Here is a 20,398-nt window from a genome sequence, read left to right as displayed (position 1 = left end):
GTTTCGTTGTTTCTTTTCAGTACATCAAGTCCTTCTACAATGAATCGTGGGAAAGAAGGCACGGACATCCAATAGACCAAGACACTCTGACCCTGCTCTGGTCTGTGACGGTGTCCATATTCGCCATTGGTGGACTCGTGGGGACGTTACTGGTGAAGCTGATCGGAAAGGTTCTTGGGAGGTTAGTGGGACATCTCTGCTTGGGGATCCCCTCTGTAATGTTCACAATATGTATCAAAGTCAGGATCCCAGAAGGCAACAGAACTCCGCTCAGACAGTCCAGCTGGAGAGATTTTAATGCCAGGAGAGGAAGGGGAGGAAATAGGGCACCTGAGGCCAAGGAGAAGCGAAGCCACGGACAATGGGCCGAGTTGTGGAGGGCTGTGTGGACTGGGCTGCGTCCGACTGTATTGTCCAAACAGGGAAGGAGTAGGGGGGAAATACCCTGGCTTCTCTCTCCTCACACCCTCCAACCCACTGTCAGTGCCTCTCATTGGTCAAACCCAAGTAGAAGCCAGAAACACCAGGAGCCTTTTGGGGGCAGTCCAGGAGGACCGGGTCCCAGGGCTCGGAGCAGGACAGGAAGGGAGGAAATGGATCTGGCCGCCAGAGCAAGTGGAGAAGAGCCTTAGAGTGCCTTAGAGACTCTTCCACGTATGTCCATATAGATCTGCTTTTCAGAACGTGGGAGCTCAGACAGTGTTTTCTTATGGGTCTGAATGATAACTTATTAAGCCAGTCTCCTATGGATAGACATTTAGGTTATTTCAAATCTTTCATATTACAAATACAGGATGGTACGTGTCAAGCAGTTCATGTTGAGATTTCCCATCTGGGCCCTCTCGGGTCAGATCCACTTTACCTCCTGAGCTTCGTGCCTCGCTCATTTCTGTCCTGTGAAGAGTTCTCTGAGATCAGATTGATTTATCAAGAAACCTCCCCAAATGTTTTCCCTGTCTCTTCGCTTGTAACTTCTCGGGAGATGCGGAGGTGTTAGTGCAGAAGTGGAATCTGCAGCATTCATGTCTGAACTTGACTCACGAGTGTTCCACTTTCTAGTGCCTTTGGCCAAGTCGTTTGATGTATTTGAACCTCAATTTTCTCCTCTGTAAGACGCAGGAAATGTTACAGGGACTAGAGAAAACGAATGGAGGCAGAATAGCACATTAGCAGGAACTCAGTAAGTAGAAGCTATTATTATTTACCGTATTACTTACTTACCATCCTTCTCCTCATTATCCGGACGCCCATATACTTACCCATACATGGTAAGTGCTCAACACATCTCCATGTTGCATTGACCTGAATTGGAAAGGACCCAGAAAATCTTTCCACTCCTCAGGGCTCTAGAAATCCTACTTAAAAAGGTGCCCACCCCCTTCCTTTACACTCGGCCTCACATCCGCTCCAAGGAGTAAGTTAGAACTGATGCTATTTCGGAGCCGACTTTCACAAGGCTGGGGCAGGAAGCCATCCTGAAAACGCGCATGTGGCGCTCAGGAAAGTCTGTGGTATCCGGTGAGGCAGGGGAGGTGCTGATACTTCCCTTGTGCCCAAGGCCACTTCCAGGTGGTAACGAACGGGAACTCCGTACTCCAGAGAAGTACGGCGACGGCAGAGTGGCGTGAGGGCTGCCATTTTCTGTGGTCCCCCAATGTTCCGGGAGCTCCCACATGCACCCTTATTCCATTTCTCCACTCTCGGGGGTCTTGGATGGGGGATGGATTGAGAGCTTACACAGAGCTCGAGCTCAGGTTGGAACCAGCTCCACCACGTCACGATCCTTCCATCATGCCGAGCAGATCTGAGTAGGGGCATGCTGGCAGTGGCTCTGTAAGTCCATGACTGTTTGACCACAGGTCAGTGACTGGCTGGCCCCCGGATTGGCATCAATGGCCGGGGTCCGTGAGGCACTGTTGCTAAGCCCCTGGGCCAAGCCAGTTTCTAACGCCAGTCCTCTTGTCTATTCTAGTTAGATGGAGTCAGCCCCGGCCCCAGGATTTGTGGCCTGTGACATATACCTGCCTTTTATCTGGCCATGGCACTGACACCCCAAGGCTGCCCCATAAGAAGTCTCTGAACCCAGGCAGATGGTACAGGGAAGTCCACACTGTAGCCGGGGTCAAGGTGCCGTGGCCCCACAAGTCCTGACTCCCCAAATTGCCAGTGTGTCACGTGAGACTTTGCCACCTCACCTCTCAGCCAACACCTCTCCCACATGTACAATGCAGGCAGTGGAAGTGGCTTTGCAGCTCTTGACTGCGTGGTGCAAAAAAAAAAAAAAAAAAAAAGCAGAAGGAATGGAAGAGACACGTTTGACAGATACTCCTTTTCTAAGAGAAGGAAGGGTTTTAGGCCAGAGAGAGATTGCATCAAAAGGTGTTGGTCCGTGTGCCCCAGGCAGCTGCCAGTTCCCTTTTTCATCATTGTGGGAAGAAAGGTTGAGCCAGGATGAAGCCTCAGCTTGAATGGGAACTCCGTAGGGAGGACAAGGAGCAAACACCGAGAATCTACCCCCGTTTCTTCACCTCCTGCTACGTACCCGTGCTCGACCTACCATACCTCGTTTACGTCCACAGCTCCGTATTGTTGTCCCTGGTCCACAAGCCATGAATCCGAGGCCCTGAGAGGCCTCGTGGCTCGCCCGAGGTGACAAAGAATGAGGTTGATCCGAAACTCAGACCGGAGCCTGTGCTTTTCCCATCACATGGTGTCTGTTGAAACCTTTTCTTGATGCTTCACTAATTGTCTCTGGGAGGCCGCTGGGGAGAAAGAAGAGGCTGGCTTAATGTGCAAGGCTGGGGTGGGGACCGATGGGAGGGCTCACACGCATGACTATGGGGGGAATTTGGGTGGAGTTGAGGGTCCTCAGAGTCAGGCGGGTCTGGTCACCAGCAGGTCCAGCAGGGGGCTGACCCTCGCTAGGCCATGACGAACTCGACTGTGGTTTGGGAGAGGGATGAGGACGGGGGAACACGAGGGGCCAGGAGTGGTCTCTGGAGATGAGGCACCCCCATTATCTAGTCTCAGGGGAGCAAGTTCCTTGTCTCCTCGAGCCTCTGGCTTGGAGACTTCTGGTTGACTCCCTCCCCTCATTTGGGGTCATCCCTCCTCTTCTTACATGGCTCTAGTGACAGAACCCTCCTTCCCTCATGAGATAGGACGGTGACCATGTTGGTGCATGGATGCCAGCTAGAGGACCCGTGATGCTCCTGGCTCATGGGGCCACGTATGAGTTACTCAAATTCTCCAAGCTTTGCTTAGTTGGTGACAAGATGAAGATAAGGCAGTGGCCTGTTGGAGGGTTGTGAAAATGAAATGAGAGTGTTCCTGTCCGTGGTTGACACGGAGTCAGCACCCATCCTACGTTGGCCAGCGTCCCTGTTGTCCCTGTCCCCATCCTCATGAGCTCTTCTTGAGACGTGTCACCCCATTACTCGACAGAACTGGCCGTGATTATGTTCTAGAATGTTGCACTGAAATTGGCCTCCTTACACATATCATTGGATCTAGTTTTTCCCTCTAGAGCAGAGCAGAGCAAATATGCAAAAAACCATAGGGAAACTCACACGGGCTTTGAAATCGGATCCTTAGGCCTGTTCTTGAGCAAGCCATATAACCACATCCAGCCATGCAGCAAATATTTTGAACACCTGCTGGGTGCCAAGCACTGTTTTGGCACTTGGGCACCAGCAGCAAACGGCATGGCCCGAGCCTGCTGCCTGGCTGTGAACAATGCATCGTGCATGACATTGTGGCGATTGGAAGCACGGTGCGGGGGTGGACGGGTAGTGGAGGGACAAGAGGAGGCAGTTTGAAATCTGTGGAGCTCGGATAAGCACGCTCACCCGAGGGGGCAGCTCTGAGGGTTGCGGGAGAGCCTGTTTACAAAATGGGTCCTGTCACTCATGCCTGTGACGGGGACTCAAACCAAACTGGCTTAGGGCCAGAGGGAGCTAATTGGCTGACATAACTGGAATGTAACTCAGCCGAATCCACCTGTCTGTCTTCTCTGTCTCTCAGCTCTGCCTTACGCTGTGTTGGCTTCATGCACAGGCTGCCTCTCCCTGTGTGGGGGCAAGATGCCCCCAGCAGCTCAGGGTGACCCTGTTTCCGCTTGGCATCCCCAGAACACACTTCTCCTTCCAGTAGTTCTAGCCAAGTCCCAGGCCTGAGTCTCATTTACTTGTGTGAGGTCGCATACCCTTGGGGCTTCTCGACCAGGGGCAATTTTGCCCCAGCAGGGGACGTTTAATGACAGTATCTGGAGGCGTTCCTGGTTGTCACTGCTAGGGGGCGCTCCTAGCATCTAGTAGGGGCCAAAGAGGCTGTGAAACATGCTACAATGCCCACGACAGCCCCCACCACAAAGAATTTTGTGGCTGCAAGTGTTAATAGAGCCCAATGTGCGAAATCCTGGTGATTAGTGCACTTTAAAGGTACTGTATCATGTGCCCGTTTCTGGAGCCACAGTGGGGTGGGGATGGGACACAGAGTGCAGGCAGGAATGTTTCTTGGAGGAAATCCTACCAGAAGAAGGAGGGTGGGTGTTTTTTTATTTTATTTTTTATTTGAGAGAGCACGTACGCGCCAATGGGAGAGGGACAGAGGGAGAAAGAGAATCTCAGGCTCTACGCTCAGTGCAGAGTCCAATGCAGGGCTCGATCCCACAACCCTGGGATCATGACCTGAGCTGCAATCAAGTCAGAGTCAGACTCTCAGCTGACCGAGCCACCCAGGTGCCCCAGAAGGATGGGTATTGAACGAGTAGTACGTCATGCCAGGCAAATAGCAGGTTCTCAAAAGTGCTATTTTTCTTTTCTTTTTCTACTTCAATATTTTGAAATCTGTGTTTATTTTCTAAAAGTTGGAAGGAACGTAAGCTGTCTAGGTGCCTGCTGAAGGAGCCTGCAATGCATACGGCAAACCTTTACTAGGCTTGAACAATAGAAATCTCTCCTCTCACAACTGGGGAGGCCGGAAGTCCAAGATCAAGATGGCAGGGGATGGCGGGGGAGGGTTGCTCCTGAGTCCATTCTCCTTGGCTTATAGGTGGCTCTCTTCTCACTGTGTCCTCACAGGGCCTTTGTCCTTATGGGAGAGCAGGCCTGGTGTCTTTTCTTCCTGTCTGTTCCCGTTGGATGAGGGCCCCGCCCTTACAACCTCATTTAACCATAATCTCCTCTTTGAATGCCCTGTCTCCAAATATAGTCACCTTGGGGGGTTAGGGCTTCAGCTGAGGAATTGGAACATAGTTCAGTGCACAGTTGAACACTTACACTAGTCGCTGACCTCCTCCTCTTTCAGGCTGGAATTGCCTTAGGAAGGTGAGTTCCCCAGAAGCAGAGCCTATGAGGGAGCTTGGGATACATACGTTTTGTTGAGGGAAGGCTCTTCAGGAGTTCCCTTGACGGTGATACAAGCAGAAGAGAGAAAAGGGGAAGAGAGCCAAGCCAGGCCGTGCTCTCAGGTCCACTCTGGTCTCGGCTGGCCCGCAGGGATCTGGGGCATGAATCCTACCCCGGAGGGATCCCATCTGGGCAGGGGGGCCGCATTCTCTTCCCGCCACTCTCCAGCCATTGGCTGCAGGCTGCTCTGCGGGAGGGGGTTATCTTCTTGGGTGGCCCTTCTGGAGAAGAGGAGCCTTGCTTGAGCAGCCACGTGTACAAAGTGGGTGACGGAGGAGAGAGCTGAGGGACAGAGGGGTACCTGCCGGGACTCCTGATCCCCCACCCCCATTCTGCCAGCCTTGGAGCCTTGCCTAGCACCGTGAGGGTGGCAAGGATTCTGGGAGAAGGAAGCCGTCTTGGGGTTCGTGCCAGAAGGTAGGAAGAGAGACTGGGAGTGGCGGATGTAGACTTCAGGAAGGCAGAGTTCCAACGTCTCAGAGAGTCTCCAACCCCAAACACGCAGCAGCTTTAGTACAAGCTGTTTCTGCACGATCCGTTTGTTGTATTACAGATGCATGAGCTGGAAATTATGGTTGAAAGTCAACAAGTTGCCACTCCTGCCCCACACTGCCCACCACACATCTATTAGAACCAAATAGTGGCCTCCCTGGGCCCACGTCAGACCTTCTGTTTCCCTCTGTTACATCACTTAGCATTTTGTGCTGTAACCACTTACTGACATTTCTGTCTCTTCCCTGAGGGGAGTTCCTTGCGGGGGAAGCTCCTTGAAGCTCCTTGATGCAAGAACCACACGTACATGTGAGCGCCAGCACCTGGCACAGAAGCTTGTGCACACTAGGCAAGCAAGCTTGTTGGACAGATGGAAGGGTCGATGGAGGAATGCCTGATGCTTGAAGGTTCTTCTACCGTAACTTCCCAAAGTGGCCGTTTTTCTCCCGCTTGTGTGCTTCCATTCACTCGTGCGTTTATTTTCCCAACAAATATTTCTGGAGCACCTGCTGTGTGCCAGGCACTTAGGGGCGAACAAAGTGGACAGAGACAGCTCTCTGGCAGAGGGAACAGCAGCTGTAAAGGCCCCGAGGGACAACTGGGCTTGGCTTCTTGGAAGATAAGACGGGATGTCAACGTGGCCGGGGCCACGTCAATAAGTAGAAAATGAAGCTAGAAAGAGGTCACTGAGCTTGGATCCAGAGGGCCTTGTGGGGCAGGGTTGGGACTTGGGCTTTTCTCTAAGGTGGGAAGTTACTGGTGTGTTGTAAGAACTGGCCCGATTTGCAGCCTTTCTGAAAGGCCTTCTGTTGTCAGTGGATCTGGGGACGTTACGGCATCTTGCGCTGATAGGGTGAGGTGATCTGGTTTGCACCAGGTTTGTGACAAGACACGGTGAGAGGTAGTGGTGGTTTTAGGAGTTTTGGACATATTTTAGAAGTAGAAAAAACAGGCCTTAGAGATGTATCGTAATGTGGGTGGGTGAGGGACAGAAATAAAAAATGATGCTAACGTTTTCTGGCCTGAGCAACGGCAAGGACTGTGGTGTGGTGTTGTTGTGGGTTTTTTGTTTTTGTTTATGTTGTTGTTTTTTCTGAGGTAGGAAGTCTTTGGGAAGAATAGGGTGGGGTTTTTTTAATGTTTATTTCCTTGGGGGGTGCAGAGAGAGAGAGAGGGAGACACAGAATCTGAAGCAGGCTCCAGGCTCTGAGCTGTCAGCACAGAGCCTGAAGCGGGGCTTGAACTCACGAACGGTGAGATCATGACGTGAGCCAAAGTCGGACGCTTAACTGACTGAGCCACCCAGGCGCCCCAGGAAGAGGATTTGGGGAGGAAGGAGGCCAATGTTACGAATTCGGCTTTGGGTATGTTAACCTTGAATTGTCTGTAAGACTCCTTCGTGAAGAGGTGAAGCAGGCAGTCGGACATATGGGTCTAGCACTCGGAGGAGAGCTCAGAGCTTGGATGTAAGCGTAGATGTCATCAGTACATAGGTGAAACTTGAAGCCAGGACACAAGACGGGATCACCTGGGAAGTGTATAGAGGCCAAAGAAATAGGCTCAAGGGCTGAGGCCGGGAGCCCCCCAGTCTTGAGGGGGTTGGGAAGATGGTAAGGATCAGCCAGCGAGGCAGGAGCAGACCCACCACTCAGAGCTGGAAAGCAGGTGAAGGAGGGAAGTGGTGACCACCTGTGTTCAGACGGAGACGAGGCCCGAGAGTTGGTGGATTTAGCAACGTGGAGCCCTCTGGTTACCTGACAGGAGCTGTTTCAAGGGCACAGTGGGGGAGGCAGCTCCTGGAAGGGGCTTAGGAGAGAAGAATAAGTGGAGACAATGAGTGTAGATGGGTGTGCCGGGGTGTAGTTTTCCTTTTAACAGCATGTTAATGAGATGTTCCAGCAGAGGGGGGAAAACTGGCGGGCAGGGGCCAGAGATGAAACTTGCTGAAGCAACATTCTTGTGCAGGTAGGAGCGGGGTGGGGAACTGGTCGGTGATTGGAGGGATTGGCCTCAGGTGGGAGCACGACGGTATGTCCTCAGGAAAGTGGGGGAAGACAGTGTGTGGGCACAGAAGCAGGGAGGTCGATGCATGTGGAGGGAACACGTGGATTCCTCTCCAGATTGCTTCTGCTTTCTCAGTGGAGTAGGAAGCAAGGTCATCAGCTGAGAAGGAGGATAAGGGGATTTGAAGACGGAGAAGTCGTATGAAATAGTCCTCGAGGAGAGCAGGACATGGAACAAACCAGGGAACTATAGAATGGTTGCCTGGAGGCCCCAAAGCCCACTTGAGATTGGTGGTCATGAATTTCAAGTGACACCAGTCAATGTAGTTCGGGTTTTTCTCCAGCCAAGCTGAGCTCTGTGGTGCATGTGTGAGGCAGGTCAGGATCTAACCAGGGTTGGGGTTTGCCAGGCTCATAGGATGAAGGCAGGTGGGTCAGTGGGTCAAGGAGTTGAGGATGTGATGGCTATTTCAAATGATGGACCATGGAATTCAGGCTGAGTAAGCAGGAGTGGACAGACATGAGGAAGGTGATGATTGGTGGAAACAAGGTACGATCTCGGTTTATAGGCCAAGCTAGACTTAAAGAATTGTTGGAAGGGTGGGTGATGGAAGCCGTATCTCCAGAGGTTCCCCAGTTCACTAATCCCTTACAGAAGTACTTTCTAAATTCCCTGTATCTTCCACCACTTGGTCATGTGTGATTGAGTTAAAGTATGACACAGCGGAAGCTCTCACATTTCTCCTGAGCCTTCTCGTGTCTAGGCTCAGGATGCTGAGTCCCTTCGACTGTTTCTCCAGTGACGTGCTCTCCACTCTCCTCATCACCTTATCGGTCTTCCTCGTGTTTGGCCCCTTTTGCCAAGAGCTGGTAATCTTCTGGGTTGCCCACGAAGATTCTGCGATATGGGAAAGCTCAGAACAATGAGTGCGCTGTCCCAGGTGGGGTTCTCAGGGGTCACTGGAGTTCTGTGCTCAGAAATGGCATGTCCCTGGTCTCCCTTGTTTTTGTTGCCATGTTCATCCCCGGGGAAAAAATGGAAACACAGTCGTTAAAATCCACGTCTCTGAACCCCAGTGAGTCAGCTTTGCAAATTATTTGCGAGTAAGGTTTCCATCCTCACCGGGGCACTGTCAGGCTGGGGGTTATTTTGGGAAGGAATATATTAATATGATGTACTTGCTTAGAGGGTGTGCAGCCCTGTTTGCAAGTGTTCCAAGTCAGACCCGAATGGGATTTTAACATTCTCTGCATGGCACAAAGTACACCATCGCATCCAGTGCAGGACCTCAGGCCAAAGCACTTAGGGGCACCCTTAACTCTTCTTTCTCTGTACCTCTGTCCAATCCAAATGCAAAGCCCATCAACTGTCTTCAACACACACGGGGCTCTGACCACGTCTCACCACCTCCACTGCTCCCGTCCTGGCGCGAATTACTATTGGCACTTGCCTGGTCCGCTGCAGGAGCTTCCCAGCCAGTCTCCCTGTTTCTGCACTTATTTCTTCAGCCCACGGTCGACACAGAAGTCTGCGCGATCTTGTTAATATGTTAGTCAGGTCATGGCACCCCTCTCCTTAGAATCGTCCGGTGGCTGCCCGTCTCTCTCCAGGTGGGAACCCAAGTTGCCATGGTGGATCCTACAAGACCCTTACTAGCTCCCCCTCCAGTCTCTCTGCCCTCACTTCTACTATTTGCTTTCCTGTCCTCCTCTGCTTCCAGCTGTGCTGGCCTCACTGGTGTACCTGAAAATAACCCATGTCTGACTGTTAGTACCTCTCTGCCAAGATTGCTGCTCTCTGATATCCATATGGCTGGTCTGTATTCCTTCTTCAAGTCTGTGCTTAGATATCACCTTCCCAGATGTCTCCCTGAGTAAAATTCCTCCCCTCTCCTGTATTAGTTTTCTCTACAGTCTTTGTCTTTTACTTGTTTATTGAGAACATGAAGAGTGGGGACTGGGTCATGGTGGCAGCTATATGCCAGAGCTTAGAATGGTGTTCAGCACTCAGTCCACACTTAGACGTTGTGTTGAGTGCATGAATGTCAGTTGAATGAGTGAACATCTGTTGAAAGAATGAATGACTGTGAGTAAATATAGCAGCCGCCATTGTGGGGGGCTTAGTATCAGGGTGACTAGAATGCTAAACCTCCCATTTCATAGTATGTGAACTTGACCAAGTACTCCAGTTCTAGATCTATTTCCTCACGTGGAACATGGGGTAGCAAGATTACCTAATGCATAGGGTGTCCAGTGAGTATAAAGTACTTAAAATAGTGCTTGAGACATAGTAAGTACCCAGTGAATGTTAGCTCTCACCATGGATTGGTTTTCAGTTTATTGAGGCTCCAAATAAGTTCTAGGTGCCATCCTAAGCACTTTGCGTAAATCATCTGATTCTTACAGGAGACTTAGAAGGTAGACATTGTTACATCCATTTTACAGGGGTGGAAACCAAGGCTCAGGGAGGGTAGGAAGCCCGCCCACAGTTGTTCAGTTAGCATGTGGCTGAACTGTCCAAGCAGGAATAGTACTGGAGGTAGATTCAGGAGAACAGCGTGTGTCCTACCCACAGACCTAGAAGCTAAAGTAAGACTCAGAACAGGCCAGAGCTGGGCCACATGGAGGAAACCCGGCTCAACATCTAGAATTTACTCCTTCATTTATGCAACAAATTTGAATGGGGCACCTGCCTGTACCAGCAACCGGCTTAGTGCCTGGGGCTACAGTGACAAGATAAAAATCTCTGCACGCATGGAGCTTATAATCCGGTAGGGGCACGTGCCAACATAAACGCAAATAAATATGTAAGCTAAACTCCCGTGTTGTGGGGGCTGCAAAGAAAATAGAAAGGGTGATAAGATTGTGGGGGATGGGCTCTGCAGCTGGGGGAGTAGTCACATCAGATAGTGTCAGAGGTGGCATTTCAGTCACTTCGGTGAGATAAGACGAATGGATCGAGGGGCACCCATGACACGGGTCGTGAGTCAGGAAGCTGCCCGGCACACCCAAGAGATGGCGGGAAGCCTCGTGAGCACAAAGGCACGAGTATCGGACGGTGTGGCCAAGGCCATGTCATGCAAGGTTGTTTAGGCCCTGGCGAGCGGTTTGTCCCAAGCACAGTGGGAAGGTTTTAGGTAAGGGGAAGTGTGTCAGTGTTTGCTTTGCAAGGATCACTCTGGCCGTTCTGTGGACCCTGAATCCTACAGGAGGGCAAGAGTGGAAACGGGAGCCACCTAAGCCATCCTGCATCCGTCTGAGGGTGAGATGGTGGTGGCCTGCCCCTCTGCCCGACTGTGGACCAGAAACGGAAAGAAGCGCTCTGCTCAGGGATATACTCTGGAAGCAGCATAGGCGGGACTCAGTGATGCAGGCAGGAAGGAAAATAAGAGATGTAATTATTATTCCCCTATTTTTGGTCTAAGCCCCTAGGAAGGTGGAGGTTTTATTTACTCAGAAGGGGAAGACTGTGGAAAGAGGGGTTTGGATGCCTTTGTGGGGGGCGGTTAGCAGTGGGGATGCATGAGTTCTATTTTTTTTTAATGTTAATTTGTTTTGGGGAGAGAGACAGAATGCAAGTGGGGGAGGGGCAGAGAGAGAGGGAGACACAGAATCTGAAGCAGCCTCCAGGCTCTGGGCTGTCAGCCCAGATATCTTTACCCGATATCTTTACTTCTAATTGATTTCTGTGTGACAGTTTATTCTTCTGTGTCCCTAACTAGGTTTTAAAGCCCCTAAGGGTGAGGATGGGGATTGACTTACTCCCTGTGGCAAACCCTGTGTCTTACGCTCACTACGTGTTTGCTGAGCAGACACGCCAGTGAAAGCCCTCGCCCCCGTGAGGGCACAGGTCTTTTCACCACTGCCCTGCTTCCTTCCTAGGACTGACCTGTCCGACCCTCAGAGGACTGAGGGAAGGGCCGTGAGCACTGCGCACACACGGGCCACCAGAGTATTCTCATTGTGCTCTGAAGCCTCGCTGATAACAAAATTAGTGCCCTTGGGTTCGTCTTCTTGAATCCTGAGACTGCGACCTTCTGTATCACAATAAGGGAGGTCAGGGGCGCCTGAGTGGCTCAGACGGTTAAGCGTCTGACTTCAGCTCAGGTCATGATCTCGCGGTTTGTGGGCTCGAGCCCCATGTCGGGTTCTGTGCTGACATCGCAGAGGCTGGAGCCTGCTTCAGATTCTGTGTCTCCGTCTCTCTGCCGCTTCCCTACTTGTGCTGTGTCTCTCTTTCTCTCTCAAAAGTAAATAAACCTTAAAAAAAAAAAAAGAATGAGGGAGGTCAGCCTAGATTGGAATTTCTGTTTTAAGTCTTGGCTAAATCATAATTTTCCCCTCATGGCATCACAGTGAGATTGTATTTATGTTTTGAATAAATACTACATTCATATGGCATAACTTTTAAAAGGACCAAATGAATGTACAGTAGAAGGCTTCCATTGTATTTCTCTCCCCCAGCCAGTCAGAACCCCTTCCTGGGGGCAACCTGTGATACCAGTTTTTTGTGTATCTTTTCCAAGGTTTGTGTCTGTTTTTGCATGCATGTGCATGTGCGTGTGTGCACACACACACACACACACATTCCTTTATCACACAAATTGTTGAATATTCTATGCAAAGTTCTGTACCTTGTTCTTTACACTTGACAATATATCTTGGAGATCTTCCTGTATCAGAATATAGAAAGCTACTTCTGTTTTAATGTCTACATAATGTACCATTACATAGATGTATCATAATTTGTTTAAATAAGGGAGACCTGGGCTTTTTCAGTTCACATTATAGAAGATGTTGAACCAAGTCTTCGTGCCATCGTGAAAGTGTGATTAGCTTTGGGATTCTCCAAGAAGATGTAGGCAGGAAGAAAAAGTTTAGTGGAAAGTTTGAGATAAATAAGAAATAGTGGAAAGAGCCCCGGCCTGGAGTTTAAAGCCTCTAACTCACAAAACTAATAACAAAGTCCTCTTTCAAGTGTCTAGCTTCTTCCAATTTACAAAACAATTTAATATTTGTTAACTCATTGATTTGTTAGGGAAAAAATATCCTGTGAGAAGCTATGATGTTTTTTTCCAGCTCTTAACTCACTAGTTGTATGGCCTAAATTTCTAATTTGTCTATATCCTGGTTAACTTATGTATAGAATAAGGATAATGAAGTATCTACCTCATAGGGTCATTTTGAGCAGGAAATGAGCTACTCCTGTAAAGTGCTTAGAACAGGGTTTATCATAGAGCAAGAATTTAGTACGTGTGAGCTATTACCATTCTGTAAATGAGTAAAGGAAAACACAGAGCAATAAATAACGTATAGTCACTTAGCTCATAAAAGATACAACTGGTGCAGGGACCCAGGTCTCCAGGCCCCAAACAAGTCATGATTCTCAACCATGTGGTCTTAGAGACATGTTACCAGAACAGTGACAGCATTCCCGGCACAGAGCAGCTATAGGAATAATTGCCATAGGAATTTGACTGATCTTGTTCAAGAGGAATTAGTTCAGCCTCACACTTAGGGCTGTAATTTATCAAATCGAAGATGTCATCATGTATAAGAAGCATTGTTACACGAAATGCAGAGAAGGAAGGATGGAAGGAAGGAAAGAAGGAAGGAAGAGAGAGGGGTAGGAAGAAAGGAAGGAAAGGGAGGGAGGGAGGAAGGAAGGAAGGAAAGGAAAGGAAAGGAAAGGAAGGAAGGAAGGAAGGAAGGAAGGAAGGAAGGAAGGAAGAGAAAGAGAAAGGGAAAGGCTGCTAATTAAAGCTATAGGACACTGTGCTGGTTTTCAGACTGTGGTCTCTCAGCTCCAGACTTACCCTCGATGCTCTGCCCTGTGATGCAGGGGCTGGGACCTGCATGTCTCATCTGCCCTTTGATAAGAGGCACACAAGAGCCACACTAGAGGAAGAGGGGCAAGGGGCTTGGTCCTGTTTGGCTGAAATTCCTGCTAGTCCCAGCAGTGAGTCTAGTTCCCAGCCTTTATCTACACCTCAGAACACTGTGCCCCTCAGAAGAACAGCCCCAGCAGGCCAGTGCCCACCCTTGAAGATAAGCCAGGTCTTGAGGGCCCTTCTTCCAAGCCCCCAAAGTGTCAGCACCACATGGGCAGCACCCCGTCTTCAGAGATCCCCCTTTTGACATCTGAGTTCCCCAATACCTGCTTAACTAACTCCCTATGTTAAATTCTCTCTGCTAAAATCACTAGAGTGGTTTCCATTTTCATGCTTGAACTCTGACTCAAGGATTATAAGGCACATCTTGACTTTAGAAATGTTAAGTGAAGGTCTTAGAGTTGATGAAATACAGTATTGCATCAGGGAATTCGTGAAATGTGACACTGCCTTTGAAGGTGACCTAATTAGCCTTAGTGGTGAACCCAGGAGGGGGAAGTGCCTTGCTCGGGGTCATACAACCAAAGGTGGCAGTAGGGATCGGTGGGATTCTGGGCCCTGTTCCTGACCCTTAGGTCAATGTTCTTTCCACTGTGCCTGAATCTCACTCTGCTGTCCCTTCTGAAGGGCGTGACCCCTGCTCCTGGGATGGATAGGTCAACATCCTCACGGTGGGCCTCCTCATCAAACCACTCCTTTTTTTCCAGGAAGCACACTCTGCTGGTCAACAATGGGTTTGCGATATCTGCTGCACTGCTCATGGCCTGTTCTCTCCAGGCAGGAGCCTTTGAAATGCTCATCGTGGGACGCTTCATCATGGGCGTGGATGGAGGTAAGCCTTAGCCATTACTGCAAGAGGCAGTAATGCGTTCCTCGGGGGTGCTTCGAAATGTGAGTGGTGTTCGGAGCTGTCACAGGACTGGGCTCCTACTAGTGTTGAGTTGCCAGGGACCAAAGATGCAGAAAGTCTGCATGAAGGGGACAGTCCCGTGAGATGAACCACTCGTGAGGCTCTAGCAGGCTAATTGAGAAACACTGCCTGGTAGAAACCCAAGTCGACTCCAAAGACCTGGATGGTTTTCAGTACGTCATGCCTTTTGCTTTGTCATCTTCACTGTAAAATTCATATTCTGAGATTGTCTGTGGTTTCCAGGGGAGTTTCAATGAGGGTTGTATTTCCTGTCCGGACTCTGACTTATTCATTCCTTCGTGTATTCACTGAGTATTTGTGGAGCCCCTGCTGTGCCTGGCATTCTTCTCCATGCCGGGGGCACAGTGGTGAGTGAAATGCCCCAGTCCCTACCCGTGCAGCTTACATTCTAGTGGGTGGACAGACACATAATTAGATACATAAGGTAGGTAGTGGCAAGCCCTAGGAGAGAAATGAAGCAGGGCAGGAGGAGAGTGGGGGCTATTTTAGGTAGGGCAGTCAGGGAGGACTGCTCAGAGGAGGAAACACATGAGCAAAGACCAGCATGAACCAGGAGTGAGGACCAAGTAAATGTCGGGGGAATGGGGTTCGTGACCAAGAGAACAGTGCACTGGCCCTGTGGTGGAGTCGTGCTTGGAGAGTGAGGAGGCCAGAACGGCTGGAGCTTGGTGAGTGGGAGGAGAGTTGTAGATGAGGTTGAAGAGGGGCCGCTCAGATCACGCAGGGCATTGTAGGATTTGTGCCGAGGGTGATGTGACATGAGCTGGTTGTTTTTTCCGTAAGATTCCTCCTGCTTCTGTATAGAGAAGAGTGGAATCGGGGAGCCAGTTGTCCAAGGGGAATAGCTGTGGTGGGGTGAGGTGGTGGCCGCGAGGCTGCGAGGTGCAGCCGGCTGCTGGCTGTGGGCTGTGAGAGCAGGGGCCTCCAAATATATTAGTAAAACCAGCTGACCGGCCAACCGACCAACCAACCTTGCTTTTTTCTAAATACTGTGAGTGTGGAAGGTAATACTTTCAGGCATTTGTGGGAAGCTTGCAAGCTTTTGGATTAGAGATCTCGGCCTTTGCTCTGAGGTCTGCTGCTTACCGGTCACTGACTTCTGACAAGGTGCTTAATGGCCTTGGTTTCCCCATTTGTAAAATGGAAATAACACCTGCTTTGAAGGGCTGTCACAAGGCTGACAGGACGCCATATACACCTATAAAATCTGCCAAACTTGTGAGCTCATTAAAGGCTCATTCCCTTCCTTGCTGATTCTTGCAGGCTGCAGGCCCCAGGCTTTGGGAGTGAGCTGAACAACAAACGTGCCTCAGGCAGAGGTGAGCAGGAGAGTGAGGGCCTGAGGAAGGTCAGGGGGCGAGACTTCCCACCCCTCCCCTGCGCTGCTGGTGGGAAATACTCAGGATCAGTAATAACCCAGACTCAGGGTGAAATTACTCCGCTGTCTTGGTATTCAGGTAGAAAGAGATGGCTCTAGAAAATGTTCATTGGTAAGAATAATGCCTGGCTTTACGTGGTGTCTCACAGTTAACCAGTGATGGTTAACTGGGTTGTTGTGCTCTGATCTAATGCTGAAGGACTGTTACATTGTTGTCATTTTACCTGGAGGACACTGAGGCTCAGACACATGCGATTGTAGCATGGTTAAGGCTGAGGGCTATGGGTTTGCACTGTCTGGGTTCTCCCACTCACCTAGCTTATTTCATGGCTTTGACTCACTTAGATTTTGCTACCAAAAATAAAATATAAAAAACTGAAACATAAGGGCTTAAAGCAGTAATTTTTTTAAATGTTAATTTTTGAGAGAGCGACAGAGCACGAGTGGGGGAGGGGTAGAGAGAGAGAGACACACACAGAATCCAAAGCAGGCTCCAGACTCCGAGCTGTCAGCACAGAGCCTGACGTGGGGCTCGAACTCATGAACCATGAGATCATGACCTGAGCTGAAGTTGGACGCTTAACCCACTGAGCCACCCAGGCGCCCCAGCAGTAATGGTTTTGGCTGACTTTGTAAGTCTATGGGCTGGTGGGGCAGTTCTGATCCGAGGCAGCTCTGCGGCTCTCCTCTGGGCTCTCTCGAGCGCTGTGGGGCGACTTCAGATGGCCTCACTCGCCTGTTTGGTTGTCGGCAGCTGAGTTGGGGTCGCAGGGGCCAGCTCGTCTCTGCTCCACAGGGTCTCTTCCCAGGGGATCCTCAGAGTTCCAGAGAGTGGCAACTGGGCAGGACCCGCCGTGCAAGCGCTTGTCAGGTCACTGCTTGTGGCACGTCTGTCGGGGTCCCCTCGGCCAGGCCGAGTCTCATGACCAGGCGCACAGTCCGTGTCAGAGGGACCTAAGCCCCCGAGGATGCAGACTCAAGGACTGTGAAGAGCAGCCTTCCGCTCGCTGTCTTAGCCTCTGAGTCTTCATCGCGAGGCCCCGCTGGTGGGCGCGTGAAAACGAACCGAGAGGCTGCCTGTGTGGCGCTTCGTACGTTCCAGGCATCTCGTGCCTTCGCCCAGCGCTGAGATTGGTGACGGCATCGTTGCCCTTAGTGCAGCCATTGTTTTTATTCTCAGTGAATAAGGTGTAGATCCCAGATTTGGACCAAGATGTCTGGTTTCACAGGCCCCGCCTGCCGATGAGAAAGGTCAGGTGAGGTGCAGCATGAGGGACCTTCCCCCGCGGAGGGCGTCTCTGGCAGGTTTAGATTTTATCCATCACCCTCTCCCAGTTGTCTTCCTCTCCAGCTATTCTGGGGGAGGCCACACTTACTACACATAGTTAGCTGCTCTCTGAATTTCCTTAACTAAGAAAAAGCCGGATTTGAAGAGCGATACCATTTTTATAAGGCCACGTATTCAAGACACGTGTCTGTTAGACCCCTTTTCTGAGGAGCTTTTCAAAAAGAAGCAGAAGACAAAAAGTAAGAACAAGGAGGGGAGAAAAAAATCAGACCCTCTGACTTCTGGAGAATAGCCTGTTGCAGCTGGCCCACGATGTGGAAGCTTCAGGTCGTTTATGCTCACCAAGCCCTCTCAAAGCAGAGACGGGGACCTGCTTTTGAGCAGGCATTTGAGGTGAGGCAGTTGATCAGGAAGAAAGGAAAATTTCTGGGCAGCAGATGAGTGGACTGTCTGGCTTGTAATACATAATTTAAAGCCGAGTGATGAGCCTAGAGGCTTTGCAGAGTCTGTGCTGCTCAAGCCAGGTTTGTGGGCAGTATTTGGAACCACAGCAGAAACCCAGGATGCCTTCCTGAAGTGTCCTTTTTCTAAAAAGCTTGGCCAATAAACAAACAAACAAACAAACAAACAAACACATTTTTACATTGAAAATGTTTTGTGTTTGTGGAAGATTGTGTTGGACAGGTTCCTGCCAAGCCCTCCCAGTGCTGCCCACACTCCTAGGGGTGCAAGCCTGTGTCCATGCATTAGGAGCTCTCTGATGCGCCCCCTGCTGCATTAGGGGCTCTCTGGTGGACAAATATGAACAGTAGCATTTAGAGAAGCATATGACATGGAAAGAATATAAAATCAGGGTCAAGGAAGTGACTTTAAGTTCTGGTTCCACCATTGACTTGCCAGGTGACCTTGGGACCATCATTTCACCTCTCTGGACCCCAGTAATGGCATCTAGAAAATAAGGAGGTGTGGACTCTGGTAGCTGAGGTTTCTACCAACTCTACAAAAAAATCTGCTTTGGCTCCTTTTGTACTCACCTTAGACCTACTATCTTGCATGGTCTCTTGAAACTTCTGGACCTCGCATGCCACATGGAGCTATATCGTTTACTCATTAAACAACATCAGACAATAGGAGATTGTGAAGTAAGAGCATATGTTATGATTTGAGTCAAATTTTAACATGACAGAGAGCATGTGAGGTGTTCTGAAGGATGGATTCTGGTCCCAGCCCTGCTACCTACCATCTGGGTGACCTCAGACAGACTTCTCTGTCCCTCTATCCCTTTCCTCACATGTACAGTACAGATAACAGCTACCTGACGATGTTCAGGTACCATACAGGGGTGTGTGTGTGTGTCTGTGTGTGTTTCTGTGTGTGTGCATGTCTGTGTGTGTGTGCCTGTGTGAAGAGAAGAAGACAGAAAAATTAAAATACACAACTAAAATAGCATATAAATCAGGAAGGCAGTACATGAAATTGGAGTGTATTAAATTCTTTGCATTGTCTGGGAAATACTAAATGTACTACTTTATATTAGATTTCATTAAGACACAGATTCATGAAATGACCTCTAGAGCAATAATTTGAAGAAGAGAAAATAACATAACAACAATCAAATGACTTAAAAATACTTAACCCTAAAGAAGGCAAGAGAGGAGAGAAAACCGAATATAGGAGAGTGCCATATAGAACAGCAAATGGTAAGATGTTATATTTAAACACAAGAATAACACTAAATAGACTCAGTACTCCAATTAAAAGATAAAAATGGTGGGGCGCCTAGGTGGCTCAGTCGGTTGAGCGTCCGACTTCGGCTCAGGTCATGATCTCGCAGTCTGTGAGTTCAAGCCCGGTGTCAGGCTCTGTGCTGACAGCTTGGAGCCTGGAACCTGCTTCCAATTCAGTGTCTGCCCCTCTCGCTCTGCCCCTCCCCTGCTCATGCTCTGTCTCTATCTCTCTCTCTCTCTCTCAAAAATAAACATTAAAAAAAATTTTTAAAAAAAGATAAAAATGGTTACACTGGATAAATCAAATACCTGTGTATATGCTGTTTGTATCTTAGATGTAAAGACATAGGAAGATTGAAAATAAAATAATAGAAAAAGCAATCCCAGGCAAACCCAAGCCCGTAAATATGGTTCGGCAGTACTGATAAGAGTCTAAGTAGATCTGAAGGCAACAAAGATTACTAAAGACAACGAGAGAGGTTTCATGATGATGAAGCATTCAGTTTGTCAGGAATATAATAATTCTAAATTTGATATGCACTTAATAAAAAGCATCAAAATGTATAAACTGAAAGTGAGTATAAGCTAAAAGTTAGCCAAACTGAAATGAGAAATACTGTCTCAGCCATGGATAAAACGAGTGGACAGAAACATCAGTAGTAGCTAGAATGTTTGAATGACACAGTTAACAAATATGAGTTAATTAACATATTAACATTAAACTTTAGAACTGTTAAACACACGTTTCTTTTTAGCTTTCATGGGCCATTTACAAAAATCAACCATATGATGAGCCATAAAGCAAGTCTCAACACATTTAAAAGGATTAATATTAGACTATGTTCTCTGACCACAACAGAATTAAGTTAGAAGCTAATTACAAAAGTATAAGTAGAAAATATTCACAGGTTTGGAAACTAAGATGTAAGTGACATACACTCCAAGTAATGAACATGTACTTCTGAGTAACCAGAGGGACAAAAAGAAATCACAATGGAAATTTTAAAATAGTTTGGATTAAATGATAATGAAAATACTACACAAGACATCTCAAAATTTGTGGACTACAGCTACAGCCATACTTCGAGTAAAATTTATAACCTCAAATGCAAAAAGCTAAAAATCAGTAATCTAAATTTCCGTCTCAAGAAGTTGGGAAGGGAATTTTCATTGGAGTGCATCAGCAAGATCAAAGTGAGTTCTATAAAAGATTAATAACTTTGCTAAACCCTTGTGAGACTATTTATAAAAAGAGCAGGAATTAATAACTAATATTAGGG

The 20,398-nt window shown here is 48.9% G+C and overlaps 1 protein-coding gene across 4 annotated transcripts in view; it reads left to right on the top strand.

The window, feature by feature from the left end:
• The window catches only part of SLC2A9 (solute carrier family 2 member 9), a 254,275-nt gene that overhangs the window by 67,344 nt on the left and 166,533 nt on the right, over positions 1-20,398 (top strand). For all 4 annotated transcript variants that reach the window (XM_060655438.3, XM_060655440.3, XM_060655439.3 and 1 more), the window contains 2 exons: positions 21-181; positions 14,502-14,626. In XM_060655438.3, coding sequence (XP_060511421.2) covers positions 21-181; positions 14,502-14,626 — 286 coding nt within the window. The remainder of the gene's footprint in view (positions 1-20; positions 182-14,501; positions 14,627-20,398) is intronic.

This window comes from Panthera onca, chromosome B1 (assembly GCF_046562875.1).
Source record: "Panthera onca isolate mPanOnc1 chromosome B1, mPanOnc1 haplotype 2, whole genome shotgun sequence".
Lineage (NCBI taxonomy): Eukaryota > Metazoa > Chordata > Mammalia > Carnivora > Felidae > Panthera > Panthera onca.
Note: the sequence above shows the minus strand (reverse complement) of the source record. Positions and strands in the feature narration are given on the sequence as shown.